This window comes from Protopterus annectens, chromosome 1.part1 (genome assembly GCF_019279795.1).
Source record: "Protopterus annectens isolate FY-2018-M chromosome 1.part1, PAN1.0, whole genome shotgun sequence".
NCBI lineage: Eukaryota > Metazoa > Chordata > Ceratodontiformes > Protopteridae > Protopterus > Protopterus annectens.
In genome coordinates this window covers 1,297,350,285-1,297,372,304 of record NC_056726.1, presented here as the reverse complement: position 1 = coordinate 1,297,372,304, position 22,020 = coordinate 1,297,350,285, and the positions used below count along the sequence as shown (strand labels likewise).

The window sequence follows — 22,020 nt, the reverse complement described above, 5'->3', positions numbered from 1 at the left end:
AAACAATGAGTGAGAAGGTCACTGAAAAACCAGTCAGTAAAAACAAAATGTAAACTCCAGCTAAGCTAGAACTTACACTTAGTGACGCCCCAACCTCTTGTATCAGAGGCACAAGGAATATATGCAAATTATCCTTATGAACATCAGGTGTTTCAGCTAATTGGTGATTCTGAATGCCAATGACTTGTTTCGTCATTTTACTCAACAATTTCAGGCCAATAAAGCCAAACTACACCAGTTGTAGATATGCATATTTCAGCCTTGTTATGACCTCATCAGCACACGTAGAGTGTTTGATTAAGAATTAGAAACACAGGGCTGTTATACCCAGCTGATGTCCATTATCATTAGGGTCACTGCACAAATATCCCAAACAACAAACTAAAACAATGAGGGAGAAGATCACTGAAAAAACAATCAGTAAAAACAAAATGAAAACTCCAGCTAAGCTAGAACTTCCACTGAGTGATCTCCACAACCTCTTGTATCAGAGGCACATGGGATATATGCAAATGATCCTTATTAACATCAGGTGTTTCAGCTAATTGGTGATTCTGAATGCCCATGATTTGTTTGTTATTGTACTGGACAATTTCAGGCCAATAAAGTCAAACCCCACTAGCTGTGGATATGCATATTTTGACCTTGTTGATAATGGACTTCAGCTGGGTATAACAGCCCTGTGTTTTTAATGCTTAGTCAAACACTCTGCTTGTGCTGTGCTGATGAAGTCATAACAAGGCTAAAATATGCATATCCACAGCTAGTGGGGTTTGGCTTTATTGGCCTGAAATTTTCCAGTTAAACGACGAAACAAGTCATGGGCATTCAGAATCGCCATTTAGCTGAAACACCTGATGTTCATAAGGATCATTTGCATATATCCCATGTGCCTCTGATACAAGAGGTTGGGGAGGTCACTCAGTGGAAGTTCTAGCTTAGCTAGAGTTTTCATTTTGTTTTTACTAATTTTTATGGAGGGAATATCAGTGCACAGCCAAGGTCTGGAGAGGATCCATTCTGAGAGTCTGATGATTGCATCTCTACTGTTTACAGATAATGTTGTCCTGTTAGCCTTAAGTGACAGTGGTCTTCATTATGCAGAGTATGTGATGACTACATCTCCAGTGTTTGCAGTTAATACAGATGTCTTCAAATGACACTGATCTGCAGTACTCAGAAGGTGCAATGGCTGCATCTGTATTGCTTGCAGATAAATGTTGTCCTCTTAGCCTTAAGTGGCAGTGATCTGCAGTGTGCAGTGCAACACTTCACTGTTGAGTGTAAAGTGGGTGGGGTGAAAACAGTACCTCCAAATCAGATGTTATGGTTGTCATTCAGAAAAAAGTAGATTGCTGTCCGCACTTGAGGGTAGCAGCTACATCAAGTGGAGGGTTATTAGTATTTTGAGGTCTTGTTCATGTGTGAAGGTAAAAGCAATAGGGTAGAGACCATTAAATGGGTGTAATAGTAGCAGCACTGGTGACAATGTATCAGACTATGGTGGTGAAGTCAGAACAGTTTTAGAATGATGCTCTCAGTTTCCCTTTTAGTCTTTGTCCCCATCCTCACTTAAGATATTTTAGGTAGTAATGGACATTATGAGAGTCTGGATAAATACAACAGCAACATCTAAACTGTATAGATTGTATAGCAATGTAGCTAGTAAAAGAGCATCAAATTATACACTTGATAAATGCAATAATGACAGTAAACATGAGAACCGACATTAACTTGTTACACTTTATGATAAAACAGGTGTACCTTCACGGGTAATTTTTCCTGGAGGCTAGCAAGATTATAAATGTTTAGCAGCAAAAATTGAGAATGCTGGAGATGTAGGTGTGGATCTAGAGGGAATTTAGCATATTTTCTGGAAATTTCCACTACTGTAGAATTTTAAATGAGAATTTACTCATCTGTTTGGGTCAGTGTTTGATAAAGATTCTGCTAACTCCAGAGTTATATTTACTGGGTTATAAGGATGGCCTAGTGCTAAGTGCAATTTGCAATTAATGTACTTCATTTTATTACTGTGTAAGAAATGATAAAAAAAAAAGCTGGACAGCAGTTAAGTTACCTTGTTTAGTTAACTTAAAAAGGGTACTATCTCAGTTAGCTGAGGATTAGGCATCTACATTGGGATAGAATAGTAGACAAAAAATCCTGAACAAATGGATATCATCACCCCAATACCTGACTAGTCTGGAAGTATATCATAAACAGACACCAGGATGTTATTCACTGGGTTTGGATGAGGAAGGCTGAATATGGGTGACCTTCTACTCTGGAGCAACTCTTGAACTCAGTGCCCCCACCCCCATTTCTTCATTACGGCCTGAAGAGAACTTGAAGTTCATAATGTGCCCTCCTATATAGAGGTAAAAAAACTTACTATAGTACTGTAAAGAAGGTGAATTATTAACTATCTTAATAGATGTTAAACCAGTTTGATTTCATAAGGGATTAATGCAGGGTGCATTTTAAATATGAACAGATTAAGTTGTCCTCCTATTTTAAAGCCTTTTTGAATAAGAGTTATACTGTCTGAAATTCACTCAATAAAGTAATATTTACATACCAGTTGAATGTGAAGTGTAGGTTTATAAGTCCCTACTTCATTAGTTGGTATAATGATTCTTTTGGTTTGTTGTTTTGGATGATGTAATCCATGGTTTGCTTGAATAAAGTTGTTTGCAAAAATTCTAGTAAATGCAAAAAAAGAACAAGAAACTAAGATAAAGAGCACTGTGGTAGCAATATTTATGATGGCACTTTGCATTGTTATGTAAACTAGATTAATGACTGAGAGAACACAAGAAATTGTTTTTTGGTTTACATAGGTAACAGTTCTCAGTAATTAAAAAGGGCAGTGCATGTGCTGATGAGGTTGCTGTCTATAATTAGTACAACATAACACAATATGGTTTGTTTTACTGAAACAAAACCCATTAGTTGCAGTTTTAGCACCTATTTTAGATCAGTAAAACATTCTTGTTTCTCAACGTGGAGGGTCTTAAACTTCATCAAAATCTGAACAAAGAAGTAAAATAAGGGGAACACCAGCTGCATTTCAGATCAACAAAACTTTCTTGCTTCTTTTTGCAGAGGATCTAGGACCCAGTGTGTTAATTAGGAAGTAAATTGCAAGGTACACTATGAAAGCCATTTCTGCATCAAGACTGTTCAAAGGGAAGCTTAGGGTGAATGCAGTACAATTTTCTGTGCCATACAGGTAGCTTCATAGCCAGGTGCCTCCTACATCTGATGACTACAGAACTGTGAAGAGTCTATCATTTATCATTCCTGTTTCCACCTGTCAATGGATCACTAATTTTCTAACCAATAGGAAATTTACATCTAGCTATCACACAATCAGTACAGGTGCCCCCCATGGGTGTGTGCACTCCCCATTGCTATTCTCCCTCTACAATAATGACTGCACCTGTAAGGACCCCTCTGTCAGACTTATTAAATACACAGATGATACAACTATTATCAAGCTCATCAGGAATGGTGATGAGTCTGCATACAGATGGGAGGTTGAGCAGCTGGCCCTTTGGTGTAGTCAGAATAATCTGGAACTGAACACTCTTAAATCTGTGGCGATGGCAGTGAACTTTAGAAGTGATACTACAATATTACCCCCCCCCTTTACATTTAATACTGCTGTGTCAGTTGTGGAATCCTTCAACTTTTTGGGATCTATAATCTCTCAGGACTTGAAGTGAGAGACCAATGTAGTGTCCGTCATAAAAAAGGCACAGCAGCAAATGTACTTTCTGTGACAGTTAGGGAGGTTCAACCTCCCACAGGAACTGTTGATTCAGTAATATACAGCAGTCATTGAGTTTGTTCTTAGCTCATTCATAAGAGTGTGGTTTGGATCTCTGCCTAATCATGACAAAAATAGGTTACATCGAATAGTCATGTCAGCCAAAAATATCATTGATGCTAGTTTGTCCTCCTTACAGGACCTGTACTATTCCAGAGTCATGAAAAGGGCAGGGAAGATCATCACCAACCCGTCACATCCAGGCCACCATCTTTTTGAAGTATTACCATCAGCCAGGCATTATAGATTAATATGCACCAAAACAAGCAGATATAAGAGCAGGCTATCAAGTTCATAAACAGTTAACTTGGCTTATTAGGCTAGGGTATTAATTTTCCCAAGCCTCCGAGGATTCTCCAGTATTGTTTATATATTGTTTATACTTGCTTCTTTCAGAGTTTATTTCAGCATTTTTGCACTGAGTTGCACTTTGCACCTTGTATGTATATGTATATGCATATTTACTTTTTTGTCTTTTTCTTAACAGTTGCATGTATGTCATTTGTCTTGTTCTTAATAGTTGTATGCATGTCATTTATGTAATTCATACTTGGAGAGTCACTAAAACCAGAGTCAAATTCCTTGTATGCATGAATACTTGGCCAATAAATGTGATTCTGATTTATTATATATAGTTAAAATTTAGGCAAACAAATATTAAAAGTTATGAAAGGCATTTAAGTATACTATATAAAACAAATTTCAATATATAGAAGAAAAAGACTATTAATGCACAAATTTTAACAGTATACAGTTATTAATATAGTAGTAATAAAATACATTCACAAGGTATAAGTAGAAAGTCATGTGGAATCCTGTTAAGTACTTGGACAGTGTACAAAAATTAATGATTTGTCATACAAAAATATATTGACAGTGTTCTTTTAATCTCTACAAGAATGGAACCAGTTGCCTTCTATTATTAGATAAATTGGAATGAGTGTATTATTCATGTCCCTTAGTGGAAACTATATTAAGCATCTGATTGAAATGTTGACTTTAAAAAACAGATTGTAAGGCTGTCTGCTATAATCCTAAGGCAAGACTTCCACCATTAACATTTCTTAACCAATGCCAGAAACAAACCCAAGTGCCAGAGAGTCAGCCGAGGCAGTGAGCAGGCTGGAAGGATGGAAACTTGATCAACAGATCTGATTCCCAGGAGACACTAGAGATATCTTACTATTGGTGGTTTGCAGAATTTTGCAAGGTAGCAAAGTGGGGGTACAGCCACAGTCAGAAGCGGGCATATACCCATGGGGCAATGGGATTTGCTGCCTGAATCAAATATTCACCCTTGCTATCTACACAAAAGCAGAGCAGCAAAAATTAAATCTTAATAAAGGCATGTGAAGAGCAGATGAAGATCAGGATGCAGAATCATTGAATACATGCTACTAAGTATGCAAGATAAAATGTTTAGATCAAAGAAAATATGACATTTTATAGAAAATCTCAATAACAATTGAGAGATAAGTTAATTTAGTTTATAAAAAAGGTATGACCCAAGGCTGTAGAATATCTGATATAACAGGAAAAGTATTGGTTGTGTCTGTGAAGTAAAAACTACAAATGGATTTTGACTTACACCACATTTCCAGCTGTTTATTATTAATTTGCAGATGTTATTTCCTTTGGTACTGCTTTCTGCATTCTTCATCTGTGGTACTAACCTCATAAAGTAGTGTCCAACAAAGTTTTCACATGTGTTTTATGTTCTGTACAGCAGACTTACTTGATAATAGGTATTACAGCAGGACTTTTTTTGTTATTCACGCCTTAGAGTCAGAAAATGTTGTACCCTGGTGTGAGAAATGCATTCTTGCATGTAGTGCCATGATAGCAAAAGGGATTACTAATATGGTTACTGTAGTCTTCAGTGATTATTAGGCATGTTTTTGTTTTGTTTTATTTTTCAGAAACACAGCACCTGCATGAACTGTAATCTCCCTCCACCTGCCTGACAGTAAGATAGTATAGTTGGTACAAACCAGCTCCTAAGTCATGAAATATATATTTGTTCACGATTATTCAGTGTTGCATTCTATATACCAGAAAAGTTTATCATCAGTATTGCACAGAATTTAAATCCTGAAGAGTAGCAGAGAATGAAAAAAAACTGTTGCTATGCATTTGTCTAATAACATTCTTTTTTTATTTTATTTAGATCTAATATTTGAAGTCAGTCATTACAAGAATAAGAAGTTTATAGTCTTAATTAGCACGGAAACAGTCATCCAACTGGTGAGGCTGTGGATGCTGAAAAAGCTGAGGACATGGCAGAGCAAAAGGAATCTGTAGAAGGTGAGGTTGAAGAGAGCAATACTGAAACAGAAGTCACTGTCTGTCAGTTCTTTCAGAGTGGTAACTGCCGATTTGGTGCCAGGTGCAGAAACCTCCATGTGGGTGAAAAAGGTAGTGGAAATACCCAGTTAGCTCCCAAGCATCAGAAGAAGAAAAAGGAGCAAACTCCAGCTGCCCCTGAGAAGAAACCACCCATGAAGACTGCAGTTGATGTAATTTCACGCATCCAGTGGGACTCCAGCTTGCTAAAGAACTATTTCACTGTTGGATATCTTGACAGGTTCCTTGGCGTAATTGAAAAACCTTTCACTGAGTTTAGCTGGGAAGACCTGGCTTCTGTTGAGTATGGTGTTTTAGCTGTACCAAAACACAGGATCCAGTATTTTAAATACCGTGATGTTATTGTATGGGACAAAACAAACAGAATTGATGATGTCTTCGGCTCCACAGGTGGTGGGAAAACCATCTTGGATGTGATAGAAAACTATGAAAAAGAACATCCACAGACACAAGAAGGTGCAGCAGGCTACGAATCAATGGAAAGGGAACCTGCAGGAACCAGCAGTTACTGTCCGCCACAAGGTAATGAAGATGAAGACGACGCAGAAAATAGAGCCGAGCTTTCCACTGCCAAAAAAAAGCCAAACTATTTCATTGCAGTACGTATTAGTAATGAGGAGGTTCGAATGGCAGTTAAGGAAATTCAGAACCACTTGATTAGAAAGGAACCAGAACTGGCTGAATGCTGTGTGCCAGTGTCCAGTCTTCATCTGACACTGTGCCTTCTCCATTTGGACTCTCAGGAGGCCTTTGATGCTGCATATGCAGTCCTGCATGATTTGAAATCAGAATGCCAGCGCCTGTTACCACCCACTTTAATTTTAAATTTTCACACCCTCCAGGATTTCCATTCACATGTTCTGTATGTGGCGCCTGTGCCAGTCCCTGAACTGGTACAGTTTATGGAAACACTCGCTCATCGATTCACTGAAAAGGGGATTGTGGTAATCAAGCCCCCTAGCTATGCAAATCTTCATGTGACTATTGCCAAAATTCCAAAATTGCTATCAAAGAAAAATCCAGAACTGAAGCTTGCACCAGAACTGTATAAGGACTGCCCAGTGACCGAACTTGGTTCTCAGGCAGTTGACTGCCTCGCTTTCTGTTTTGCTGGTAAAACAAGACGCACAGATGGTTTCTTCACCACTTTGATGAGTATCAACCTGTACTGACAGGGAAATGAACACATGAGCTGAGATGTTTTGAACATGATTTTTATGCCAGATGTTTCAATAAAAAGATAAACATCATCCTGTCATTTCTTTGTGTAGTTAAATTTGAAGGAATGGTGATGAATGTTGGAGTTAACTCCTATAAGTGAGAAGTTTATTCTCATTTTAGTAAAGTTGTAATTTTCAACTTCTTTTTGGCTAGAATATTCAGAAATAGTAATCAATTTCTGTGGCAGTTTGCATGACTCCTGTGGTATGCTTAACTAAACCATCTGTACAGTGGTTCATAGGTTAGTACTAGGCTAACTACCCTTGTGAGACATTTTAAGCCTAGCCAATTATCCCTTGTGAGGCTCAAACCCTGCACCTTGTGTTCATAAGGCAAACACTTTGAACCATTAGGCCATCTTAGGCCACCCTCCCTACCCCAGTGCATATCAGCATAGCTAGCGTAACAGTAGCTTGTGTTTCTTTCTCCTGATCCAGATTCCTCAAAGATAATTTTAATGGTGAGCAAATGCTGCCTTTTTAAATTACTATTTTATGTATCACTGCAAAACAGATACAATATAAGTGACATAAATATCTGAATTATGAAATTGAGTTATGTACAGGATCTCAAGAATATAATCTAGCAACTAACTGATGTAAAGGTTTAGCTCTAAAGCCAAACCTTATTTTTAGGTCCAGCCCAGGAGAAGATACTGGAATAGAGGAAACAATGTATTTCTTTGTTTGTGATGACCGTAACTAAAGTGAAGTTTTTACATGGATTTATTCAGAGCAGTAGAGTAGCTGAGAACTAAGATCTTGGCCTCACAATTCCAGGGTCTAGAGTTTAGCCCTGACTTCTGATCTGTCATTATTCAGAAATGTTGCATCATGGAAGCCTTTACTTGGAAGATTTCCTTAGTGTAGTAAGACTGGGTAATTTAGAGATCACTCTCCTGCTATAGTCATATGCTGGTGATGACTTTAGTACAAACAATATTCTACAGAGTTATTTCTCTCACCAGGAGAAAAAAAAAGTGCACACAGTCTTTTGACAGCATCCATCCATCACTCCTATGGAAGGGGCAAGGATCACTACAGATAGGTACCATGGATCCATGTGTGTCCGTGTCTGTAATCCTACATGTGCATGTCGTAGATCCATGAATGCAGGTGTGTGTGTGTGTGTGTGTGTGTGTGTGTGTGTGTGTGTGTGTGTGTGTGTGTGTGTGTGTGTGTGTGTGTGTGTGTGTGTGTGAGAGAGAGAGAGAGAGAAAGAAAGTTGTGTATATATTATTTGATTACCACAGACTAAAGAATAGTTTAAGAATATATACTCAAGGTTTTAACTCATTCCCTCTAGTACAGCTCTTTTGAGTGTGTACCTTTAACTCCCAGTGGGTGTGGCTTGAGCCTTTAAAAAATGAAGTTATCACTTTAAGGTACAGTTCTAACAAATACTCATTGCAGAGGTCAAATATCAATACAATTGTGTTTGCCATCATGTATGCTTTATGATAAAAATATTCTGATACCTTGTATGTAGCATGGCTTTGGAATTATTAATGCAAATATGAACAAGCAATATTTGACGCCTTGAGGCGCAGTAGGAGGTAACTGCAGAAATGTCTGGAGGCGCACTCAGCTGTAATGAGTTAATATACTGAATTAACTCTCTCCCCAATGCTATTTAAGATGGTTAAGGCAGAAGGTAATGCAATTAGCTAGCTATTTACATAATGTTTGTTTTAGCAACACCTCATTGCTGGAGCCTTCCTGTGTCCTGACAGAGTGCTCTTCAAACTGTCTGGAGATATACAGTGCTAAGTATATTTTTCTGGCACTTCAGAGTTGTGTACTGTTAATTGTTGCTTGACTAATTTTATATCATTGCTTCACTGTATAGTTTTTCAGATCTCTGCTGAAGGTGTTGTTTTTCCCCCTACCCACCTTCCCTATTCCTGTCTTGTTTAAATTTGGAGGCTTTTGCAGTTGCCCGCCCCCACTGCAGATTTGTTCTGGGTCACTCCCCCCAATCCCATCCCTTTACCTCATTCTACCTAATAGACTCTTTCTGCACTTGTTTTTAGTCATTTTTAATTTAATTGCATTTTTTTAAACTATTTGGTCTAACATTGCTGCATACTCATGTGCTAGCTTGCACTGCATTTGAATTGTTTTTACTGCTATTTTAGCTACTTTTCTGTATATAAAAAAAAAATCTAAGCCTGTTTTCTACCTTTCCTGTAACTAGTGTAGTCCAGATTCAGATTTGCTGTATCCAGGACTGTATGTAAGCTTCTGAACCCCACAAGCTTTCTGTGTTGGAGGGAAGCCTTCTAACTTATCAGTGGGAGTGGTAAGCACTAGGTAACCTATTACCACATAAGGAGTGGTTCTGGCCCAGAAATTGTAGTTATTGGCCATTTGGGCAGTTTTTCCATCTCTCTCAACTTTCTGATTTAAAAGCCCGCATTTGCACTTGTCTCCCCCTTTCCTGGAACTAGTTTAGTCCAAATACAGATTCTTAGTTTTAGCACTTGAATTTGCTTATTCGTGATCAGCACTTGTTCAGAACTTGTTGTAAACACTAAATAAGCTACTAATTACTACAGCACTCAACCTTCCTCATTACCTAGAGGAAAACAGTTTGGGTACTTACTTTCCTCACTTGCTTAGAGAAAAACAGCTCTTGTACTAACTTTCCTCACTTATCTATAGGAAAATAGTTTTTTATTCAGGCATGTCCAAGGGTCAGCTCTCAGTGTTCTCTCCTGTCTATCTGATGAATCTGAGCTTCTTGGGGCAATGTAGAAATTGCCTCATGTACACAGACAACCATCTCCTCCTACCACCCAACACTACAACCTGTGAGAGATGCACTTATCTAGCCAAACTGGAGGTAAAGCTCTCTCCAACCAAGACTGAACTTGACAGTCAAGAGGAGAAGGTAAACACTTGCACCACACCACACTCATCACAGTCTCACTAAATCTACATCACCAAAATCCACACAAAGAAACACAAAAATATTTGCGGAGGTTCTCAGTAATAATCTGCTCAAGCATCAAAGACCTCCAAAGCAGAAATGCAAGCAACCTCCACCCCCAACACAACCCAAATGACACATAGCCCGCAGACTCAGTGTGCCACTCAACCACAGCCAATAAGGCAAAACAACGTACCCAAAACACTAGTCATAGGTGACTCTATAGTCGGGCACACTGATGTCCCACTCACCAGGTTAAACAAAGAGAAGGTTACTGTCAGCTGCCTGTCGAGTGCAATGATCTGCCACATAACCCACGCACTCAGGTCATCCACAAGTACAAATATGACTCTGTCATTGTCCATGTTGGTGTGAACGACCTAAGACCTACCTCCCTGGACTACATGAAAAGAGACATGGAAGAGCTCTCCGATCTTGTAGCCCAGGCAGGTATGACCCTAGCCCCGAGTAGCATTCTGCCATCACCCAGAATGATACCGCAGTACAAGGACAAAATGATTGACTTCAACAATTGGCTAAGTTTCTGGTGTCATTCTAAGGGATCCAGTATCTGTCTGCCTGGGATGACATTGTCAACAGACCATGATGCTTTGCCAGAAATGGCCTGCACCTGTCACCTCTGGGATTACGGATACTGGTTAAGGTTCTTGCTGCCCCTATAGTGCCTTTTTTAGGCAAGGTTCAAATGACAAATTCACCACCATAACAGGAACAGGCAAGCAAAAACTGAGGGTGATGTTACTCAATGCTAGAAGTCTAAATCTCAAAATGCACTCACTCGAGGCACTCCTGAAAATGGAGAACATCGATATCCGTGCAATGACTGAGACCTGGTTTAAGGCTCCAGAGAACACCCCTGCACTACCAGGCTATAACTCATACCACACTTTTTGGCCATGTAACCTGGACCGGAACACCAAAGGCGGAAGTGTGTCCATATTCATTAAGGATATCCACACCTCCAGGCTAGTTGCTCAGCATAATGCATCTGAGGTTATCCAAGTGCAACTAACTCTGAGCAAAACTGCAATCCAAATTTTAGCTTGCCACAGATCCCCTACCATGCCCCAGGATTCCCACTCCTCTTTTCTTGATGTACTGGAAAATATTAGGGTTCAACCAAACACCCTAATAATGGGCGATTTCAACTGCCCCACCATTAACTGGGAAAACTACTCATGTACCAACTCCTTCACTCAACGCTTTCTGGAATTCATAAACTCCAATGCCCTGGATTAACTTATCTACACCCCCACCAGGGGCAACAATATCCTAGATCTAGTCATTACCAACATGAGTGACTGGTGTTTCACACCTGAAGTCAACGCCTCATTGGTCCGATCCGACCATAAGCTAATCACCCTAGATATCCACATCCTGCCCCCACCCCCCATTAAGGAAACCACGGTAAAAAATATCTCCAAAGCCAACTTCATGCTTCTTAAGACAGAAGTGGTGAACTTCATGACACCCATGCAGATGGACAATACAGTTACAACTACTGAATCCTACACAATTGCACTTTATAAGCGCTTGTACGAGTGCATGGATCATGCTATCCCAAACAGAACCAAGACACTATCCTTCAAAAAAAAGGAAGCCAATCTGGTGGTCCCCTGCCATAAACAAACTGTACAACAGAAGGAAGAAACTGTTGCAAAAAAGAGTAAAATCCCATGAGTGGAGAAGCTCCCTGGTCAGCCTCAGTAAGAAGCTGCGATCCCTGATAAAATCCTCCAAAGCTAGTTACGAAAACAAAATCGCCACTGATTCTAAAGGCAACCATAAAGCATTCTATAGCTATATCAAGAATCTCAATGGCAACACTCAGATCTGCACTGAGTTACAGCACAATGGCACTAAATATACAGACCCAACTGATATTGCCAACATCCTGGCAGATAGGTTCAGTGCTAACTTTACCCCCCTCATACCCCCTAAAGGGCCCATCTCTATACCGGAAGAATGCAAAGTTCCTGTAATCATGGCTGCACAGGTAAAAACCACACTCTCCAAAGCCAAGAACACAGCATCCATGGGACCAGACAACATCCCAGGCTGCATTCTACACAAACTACAGAAAGAATTGGCACCCCACCTAAGTACCATGTTCAATCATAACCTCACCTCAGGTTTTGTGTCCGCTGCATGGTGCACAGTGACAGTTATCCCACTCCACAAGGGGGGAGCCACCACAGACCCTGGGAACTACTGCCCCATTAGCCTGATGGGCCTGGTCTGCAAGGCCATGGAATGGATCATCATGGAACTTATAAACAAAGACATTGGTAATCTCCAAACTCTGGACCCCACCCAGTTTGGGTTTGTAAAAGGCAGATCATGTCCCCTAAACCTGATAGACTTCTTTGAAGCAGTCACCATAGCCGTAGTCGAGGGTAAGGTGGTTCACACAGCCTATCTAGATCTTGCCAAGGCTTCCGACACCATCCCCCACTCTGGAATTATAGATAAACTCACTAAACTAGGTGTAAATCTCTATGTCACAAGATGGGTTACCAACTGGCTCACTGACAGAACCATCACTGTGAAACTAGCACACTCCAAATCCAACTTCAGACCAGTGACAAATGGAGTACCACAGGGTTCAGTCCTGGGTCCTCTCCTGTTTGGTATCTACTTCTCTAAAGTACAGGCTAACACAAAAGGTTTTTGGCTAATGAAGTTCGCAGATGACTGCAAACTAGGAGCCATAATCAAAAACGCCTAACAAATGTGGACATCCTACAAAAGGGCCTCACTGAAACAAATGCCTGGTGTCAAAGCCATGGCCTCAAGCTGAATGCCAAAAAGTGCATGGTCATCCCCTTTGGTAAAAACTCTGTACCCATGAACTACAACATAGGCGGTAGTATACTTAACATCAAAAGTGTGATAAGAGACCTTGGGACACTGGTAGACAGTAGACTCTCCTTTGATAATCACATCGCCACAGTAGTCAGGAAATCCTTCTATGTGGCACACCTCATCACAAAAGGTTTCTCATCCAGAAAAAAGAGGTCATTGTTCCCCTCTACTCATCACTCATTAGACCCATTATAGAGTACAATGCCCCTTTTGGTATGTACCTCACAAGATGTCTACAACAATTGGAAAGGCTGCAGAAATACCTCACAAAGAGGATTACTGGCCTCAAAAAGATGCCCTACGCAGACCGTCTCAAAAAAATTCAGCTTTACTCCATCACATATCACCTACTCAGAGGTGATCTCTGCCTAACATACAAAGCTATGTCAAACCCAGAGCTGTTGGGCATACTCCACTTAAAGAAATCCCAATCATTCCGAGCTACACGCTCTAGGGACCGAAACCATGTCACCACAATAAACAGAACATGCCGGAGGGATAGAGTCCTGTCCCAGAGACTTCCCATACTCTGGAATAAACTACCCATCTATATTAAACAATGTTCCTCATTAGCCCTCTTCAAGAAAAATCTTGATGATTGGATGGGAAATGGGAAATTCACCCCGGGGATCACTTCTGTGGCTCTGCTTGACAGTGGCACAGGAAAATAATTTTCTTTGGTGGCAAAAGCCAGAGTACCTTTTTGGCTGGGCTTGTATAGGCCCTAGGGCCGATAGCCTAGTACCTACCTATGAACCATTAGGTACTCCTTTTCAATCATAGTCTAAGCTCCAGCTTCATCCCAGCTGAATGGAAAATGGCCACTGTTATTCCCTTGCACCAAGATGGTGCTTTCACTGACCCCTGGAACTATAGGCCTATTAGCCTGGCTAGTCTTATCTGCAAGGCCATGCAGTGAATCATCATGGACCTTATCAACAAAGGTACAGGTAATCGCCAAACACTTGAACCTACTAAGTTTGGATTTATCAAAGGCAGATTGTCTGTTAAACCTGGTGGACTTCAAGACAGTCACCCAGGCCCTGGACAAGGGGAAATCTGTGCATACAGCCTACCTAGACTTAGCCAAGGAGTTTGACACTATCCCCCACTCAGGCATCACTGACAAACTGGCTCACTGATAGAAACCTTATAGTCAAAGTAGGGGAATCCACCTCAAGTAGCAGACCTGTAACCAGTGGTGTTCCACAGGGATCAGTCCTGGGAGAATTTGGAATCTATTTCTATGAAGTACAAGTAAAAACTAAAGGTCTGTGGCTGGCAAAGTTTGCTGATGACTATAAACTGGGAGCGGTAATAGAATCTCCAAATGATGTCAACATCCTACAATAGGATCTTACACAAACAAATGATTAGTGCCAAAGTCATGGCCTTAAACCCAATACAAAAAAAATGTATTATCATCCCTTTTGGTAAGGGCGATGTTCCTGCTAACTACCACATCAATAGCAACACCTTAAGTACGCACTCAGTGGTGAGAGACATGGGCACACAGGGTGACAGCAACCTTACCTTTGACCACCATGTCTCCACAATAGTAAGAAGAGCATTCTATATTGCTCATCTCATAAGTAAGGGTATTGCCTCCAGAGAAAAAGATGATGTTCTTTATGTTTCACTGTTGCAGTCATTACATTTGGGTAATCTGCTGGCAGGTTCCCCTCAGTCGGCCAGATTAACAAAGTCTTGGGTCCTGTGTTGGTTTCTGTCCCTTCTTCCATGATGTCAGGGGTAGAAAACATGCAGCCGACGCCATTACATCAGTTTATCTTGCCGTGTGGTGCCCGAAGCAGAAGCAGCTCACAAGTGCCAGTTGGCTGACTCATAAAATTTTCGTTTTCGAGTTTCAGAACCGAAGTCTTCAACTTAAAGCTAAGTACCCCGTTGGGGAAACTTTTTCTTGCTCCTTACCGATGTCAGTAAAAGTTAATAATTGCATTACTTGTGGAAAGCAAATACCTCCTAAAGATTTTCATTTGTACTGTATTCCTTGCCTAGGCCCTGACCACAACGTACCTTGCTGTCAGTTTTGTGCTTTATTTAATCAGCGCATTATCTGTCGTCGGTACATTTTTGCCTCTAAACATTTTGGTTCTCGGTTTAATTATCCAGAAATGACGTTGGTTAGCCATCCGACTACCGGGATTTCGAAAAAATGCAAAGATAAAGACAGAGACAGGCCATCGAGGTCCAAAACTGCCGATAACGCTTCTCCTAAGCCAGTCGACAGTTCACCGATACTCAGTGGGGCACTTTCACAGCCTCTAATACCCACTACTTCTGACTCGCAGGCCTCTACTGAGACCCATTCGGAGTTCGGTATGCCACGAGTTACTTTAGCTATGGAACCCGCGGATGTCACTAACTTGGATGTGTCCGGAGCCACTGTGCAGGCACTGGCTTCTGAGGGTGTATTCAGGCCTACAGACTTGCATATTAAACCGACTCCACCTTCAATACTAAGGCCTAAATCTCAATCTATGTCTAAAAAACCGACGCCCAGACCACATGTTCAGGCCCCTATGCCCAAAAAACAAATTATCAAAATGGCTGAAGATCTAATTACTCTAATCAGGTATAGTCAAACCCCCCCTTCTAAGAGGCCTAGGGCTGAGCTTGACTATGAATCTTCTGATCAGGACTCCGTTTCTTCTGCTTCTTCTAATGACCTGGATTTGTCCATACCTACTTATGAGGATTCTGATGTAGAGGATTCCATTCCCTCTGCTTCCCTGCCTGAGGACTGATCTTTTGGGGAAACTTTACATACTTTAAGGGAGAATTTCCACTGGGAAAGTCAGGAATTTTCTGATTCAAAAAAGAGGCTTAGGGATTTTCTTCTTCTACCTCAGCATAGGCCATTGGCTACACCTCCTGTACTAGACATTGTTGATGATGTGTTTTCGGAATCCAGTATGGCCCCTGATTCCCTGCCTCCAGCTTCTAGTAAACCTGACAGATACTACAGGGTTTCTGAGTCCCACAAGTTCCTTTTCAAAAATCCTGTTGCAGATCCTGAAATCATTTCTCAGGGGCCTAAGGGGCATTAAGGCTTCTACTGCTAAAAATCCTACCCCTTCTGAAAGAGACTCCAGGGCGCTGGATAGATGGGGTAAAAAGGTTTATACTTCTGCAACCTTGGCAATCAGGGATTTAAACTGCCAATTTCATATGTTAAAATATCAACAGCATATTATTGGACTGCTTAAACAGAAAATGATGTTGATTTCTGACTGTGTGGAAAATAAAGATTTACAGGATTTATTGCATTCTGCTGAACAAGTTGGAAAACATACTTTGCAATGTGGTTTTGGTTCATTAGAGGCCTCTTGCAGGGCTGCTGTTACTAAGTCTGTGCTTAGAAGGCATGCTTGTCTTAAGGAGCAATCTCTGCCTGATCATGTTAAAGCAAAATTGTTGGATGCTCCTTTAAATCAGGACTGCCTGTTTGGCAATAAGGCTGAAGAAGTTTTAAAAAATATGGAAGATCAAGCTAAATCTATGCAAACTGTAAAAGATTTCTTACAAGTGCAACCTCCAAGATTTAGTAGGCACTGGCCTACTAAGAATTGGTCCTTTCCAGCTCCTTCCAGATCCTCTCAAGCCAAACCCAGACACACCAAAAGCACCAGGTTTCAGTCGCAGTGGACTCTCAGAACTAAGCAATAGGGGGCCTCCACTTCCAAATCTGGAAATAACAAAACACCCCCCTATGGCAAACAGTCTCAATGACTTTCCTTTAAAATTACCAAGCACTTACCTTTTAGCCACCCCTTTGGGTGGAAAGATTGCTCTTCATGCAAAAAACTGGGGACTCATAACCCAGAACAAATGGGTTTTAAATATAGTGTCCCAGGGATACAGATTTCATTTCCACACATTGCCAACACCAAATGGCTGGCCAGACCTGCCCCCAAATCAGTGGGCAGAGGCTCAAAAACAAGTACTTTCCCTCTTAAACATGGAGGCTATCCAACCGGTACCAAAACAGGAAAAGGGACAAGATTTTTATTCCAGGCTTTTCCTGGTACCCAGAAAAGACAAATCATGGCTTCCAATTCTGGACCTGTCTACTCTAAACTCCTTTCTGGACATTCCAAAATTCAAGACACTGGCTCTTCACCAGTTACTTCCTATGCTAGGCAAAGATGCCTGGTTGGCAACTCTAGATTTAAAAGAAGCATACCTGCACATCCCAATCAGGGAATCTTGCAGAAAATACCTATGCTTCAAGGCAGGCTACTTGCATTATCAGTTCTCTGCACTGCCCTTTGGCTTGTCTACTGCGCCCAGGGTATTCACAAAGTGCCTGGCTCCAGTAATTGCATTTTGCAGGCAAAGAAATATTCAAATATATCCATATCTGGACGATTGTCTAATTCAGGCAGAAAACCAGGGCATTCTTTTAAATCATCTGGCATTTGTAAAAAAAGGTTCTAACTTCACAACTGGTACCCTCTCAACAGATTACATTCCTGGGTGTAAGCTTGAATACAACTTCCCATATGGCTTTCCTCATGCCAGAGAAGCAAATTCATTGGGTAACTTACTTCAAACAAGTGGCCACAAAAACCCTGCTATCTGTAAGACAAATACTGCAAGCCTTGGGGTTCATGGCCTCCTGCATTCTTCTAATTCCATATGCAAGACTGCATATGAGAAAATTACAGTGGTACTAAAAAAGTCTATGGAGTCAAACATTGTCACAGCCTGGAAACAATGATTCCTTTCATACCTTGCCTACGCCTGGAGTTCCTATGGTGGGCAGAGGCCTGCCACTAAAACAAGGGACTGCCATTCACACTACCCCCTGCTGCCCAAACCCTAACTACAGATGCATCAGACTATGCATGGGGGGCTCACCTGGCAGGGAAGTGCATTCAGGGCAAATGGAACCCAAATCAAATGCACCTACATATCAATCAAAAAGAAATGTTAGCTGTACAGAATGCTCTGACAGCCTTCAAGGACTACATATTTCCAGGACAACTAATGGTAAAGACGGACAACACTATGGTTATGTGGTACATAAACAAGCAGGGGGGTACACATCCATACTCCCTCTGCAGACTAGCCATGGCATTGTGGAACACGGCCTTGAGCTACCAAGTGCACCTACAAGCTCAATTCCTGCCAGGAAAAGTGAATACACTGGCAGACGGACTAAGCAGAAATCTCATGGACCCACATGAGTGGAAACTGGAACCACAGATTTTCAACATGTTGATAGGCAAATGGGGGAGCCCAGACATAGATCTATTTGCCCCCACTAGAACTACCAGTTGGGCAAATGTTGCACAAGGACTCTCCACAAAAAAAGCCTGGAAAGTGGATGCTCTGTCCTTCAGCTGGAAAAACCTATCAGTCTACGCCTTTCCCCCTCTGCCTCTACTCTGCAAAGTTCTGTTAAAACTCAAACAGGACAAACCAAGAAGGATTTTGATTGCTCTAGACTGGACATGCCAACACTGGTACCCGCTGCTGCACAGTGTGTCACAAATATCTCCATGGCACCTGCCTCAGACACCTTCTTTGCTGTCTCAGCAGGAGAACCAAATTCTGCACCATCAGCTTCCAACATTGAACCTTGCAGCTTGGCTAATGACTTAAATTCATCCTTAGCATCCCTCAGCAAACCTGTGATGGATGTCATCTTGGAGGCGAGAAGACCTAGTACTAGAAAATCTTATGCTGACAAATGGAAAAGATTCTGTGCCTGAAACCAATCTTTAGGGATGAGCACAGCAGTGCCCAGTTTACCTCAGATTTTGCAATACTTAACTGAGATGCTTCACAAGGGCCTGTCTTTTTCCTCTATTAAAATCCATGCTTCAGCTATTTCAGCTCACTATAACACAAAACCACTCCTCTTTTCTCATCCCCTGCTCAAGCAGTATCTCAGAGGGGCAAAGAACTTGAGACCACCCAGGAGAGCTCCTACCCCTGCCTGGGACCTTAACTTTATTTTGGTGAAACTCACTCTACCTCCTTTTGAGCCAGCTGCTACTGCAGACTTAAAATTTCTTTCTTGGAAAAACAGCCTTCCTTTTAGCAATCACTTCAGCTAGAAGCATATCTGAATTACAGGCCCTTATAGCAGTGGAGCCTTTCATCATCTTTCATGGAGACAGGGTATCTCTGAGGACCAATCCATCCTTCATGCCCAAGGTGGTTTCCACTTTGGCTCTTAATCAGTCCATTTAGTTGTCAGTCTTCTTTCCCAATCCACAGAACAAAGGGGAACGGATTCTGCATTCCTTGGACGTGCACAGACGACTTAGATTCTACTTGGACAGAACTAAATTTCAAAGAAAATCTGAACTATTGCTAGTAGCATTTGCTGCTGGGGCAGAGGGAAAGGCTATTTCAAAACAAACCATTTCTAAATGGATGAGCCATCGCATTAATTTCTGCAATAAGAACCATGGAAAACCTATTCCCCAGAGGATCCGATCTCACTCCACCAGGGCCACATCTACTTCTACAGCATTTCTCAGAGGTGTTCCTACCAGGGATATTCTAGAAGCTTCTACCTGGAGTTCTGTACATACTTTCACCAAGCATTATCATTTACCAATTTTCTCTAAATCCAGAGCTGCCTTTGCCACTGCTGTCTTGCAGAGCCTTATATCTGGTCCTAATGCTGTATAAATTCCTCCTCCCAACCTTAGTTTTGGGAATCTACCCAAATGTAATGACTGCAACAGTGAAACACAAAGAACATAGTACAGTTGTGTACACTTACCATAAATGTAGATGTTCGAGTATATTCACTGTTGCAGTCCTGGTTACCCTCCCTCCAGCCCCCTGTTTTTCTCTGACTATACCTCTACCTTCTTTTACTATGCTTAAAAGCCTTTTTGGTGTATTTGCTTTTGGTTGGAGGTATATTTTTGTATTTTTTAATTTTATTTGCTCCCCATTTGGGGGCATCTGACATCTGGGGCAAGAAAACTTATGTAATGGTGTCGGCTGCATGTTTTATACCCCTGACAACCTGAGGTCATGGAAGAAGGGACAGCAACTGATGAAGGACCCAAGACTTTGTTAATCAGGCCGACTGAGGGCAACCTGCCAGCAGATTACCCAAATGTAATGACTGCAACAGTGAATACACTCGAACATCTATATTTATGGTAAGTGTACACAACTGTACTTTATATCCTTGCTGTACTCTTCACTCATCAGGCCAATAATTGAGTACAATGCCCCTTTTGGTATGTACCTTTCCAAGCACCTGCAGCAATTGGAGAGACCACAAATATTCCTCACAAGGAAAAATCAAGGTCTTCAGCATCTGTCCTAAGTGGATCGTCTGAAATCACTGTGACTTTATTCTGTTTCATACAGACTACTCAGAGGCGATCTCTGCCTTGCATATAAGGCAATCTCTGACTCTGCTGTACTGAAAATGCTGCATATCCACAAGTCAAATGGTACACGGATTACTCGCTCTAAAGACCTTAACCTAGTATGTGACATTAATAGAACCTGTTGGAGGGACAGATTTGTCTCCCAGAGGTTACCACACCTTTGGAACAGACTCCCACGTCATGTCAAAACAGAGCACCTCACTGGCCCACTTCAAATGCAGTCTGGACGATTGTATGGGTAACCTTGAATTCACCTTGGGGGTTCCACCTGTGTCCATCTTGGACAAGGGCAATATGTGCTGATCATGAAAATAAGGGTAGAAACTGGCTAGGCTTGTAAGGGCCCTAGGGCCATTAGACTAGTAACCTATCCTGTGACACAGGCTTATATTGTTTTCCTGACATAAAAGTGACAAATATTTGGTCAGTCTGCCTAATTTATTTTGTCATTTACATGTAATATCTCATCTTCCTATGTACATCCATGACATGCCTCTTCTTTTGTGACCTTGACTAGAAAACTGATAGCAGAATAATTTGGTCCAAAGCATCATTTAAAAGACTGATTAGTTCTAAAAGTTACTCAATTTTTGTGATTGATTGTGTAAGTCTCTTTCCACATCAAGGTTTACAACTCAGAGATTTTTCTAGGTAACCTAATGACCAACAAGGAAAGAGTCTTACAAGGTGATTACCATCAAAAGTAACATTTTACAAGAAAGGAATTTTAATAATGTTCAGTTCACACTGACTTAAATGGAAGCCATGTCAGGTTTCTCTATGATTGCTGAAATCCCAAGCTGTAGGGATATGCCTCCGGGGTAAAGTAGAAGATCTTTTTCAGGAGTCACTTAAATATGAAGTAGGATAACAACTGGATAATATATGAGGAGGCAAGTTGCAATAATTGATAGGTGAACTGTATTTAAATAGTTCTGTTAGTAGTCTGTGAATGAGAGGTATAGGTTAGTTGACCAGATTCTGTTAGATGTGTATCAGACTGAGAATGTAGTGGGCGCAAAGGACAAAAGTCTTATGCTAGTTTTAACTAGTTGTAAGAGCCAAGGTTGCCATTGATACAGTGCAGCTATCTTGCTCTTTCCTTTTTTGCCTTTAGCATCATTCTTGCAATAAGTGGAACAGATGAAAATGCACTACCACCCATGCTCCCCTACAAGTGCACCTGGACCTTGAGCAGAACTACTCTACCTGGTTGACTGTTGCGAGTGATTAGCAAATCCCTGTCTGGTATTCTTCCTTCTATACTGTTGTGTGAAAGACATTCCTGTCGAGTTGCCATTTTTGTAGGTTGGTGTAGCTCATGCTCTGTTCACTTGCTAACTAGGAAGTTCAAGTTGGTGAGAATTAAGGCCTGCTCCCAAACCATTT

The 22,020-nt window shown here is 41.1% G+C and overlaps 1 protein-coding gene across 2 annotated transcripts in view; it reads left to right on the top strand.

Annotated features, from left to right (window-relative positions):
• LENG9 (leukocyte receptor cluster member 9) overlaps nt 1-7,449 on the top strand; it is a 93,244-nt gene extending 85,795 nt beyond the window's left edge. For both annotated transcript variants that reach the window (XM_044081585.1, XM_044081591.1), the window contains one exon: nt 6,003-7,449. In XM_044081585.1, coding sequence (XP_043937520.1) covers nt 6,112-7,371 — 1,260 coding nt within the window. In that variant the 5' untranslated portion in view covers nt 6,003-6,111 and the 3' untranslated portion in view covers nt 7,372-7,449. The remainder of the gene's footprint in view (nt 1-6,002) is intronic.
• Nucleotides 7,450-22,020: the final 14,571 nt, after the last annotated feature.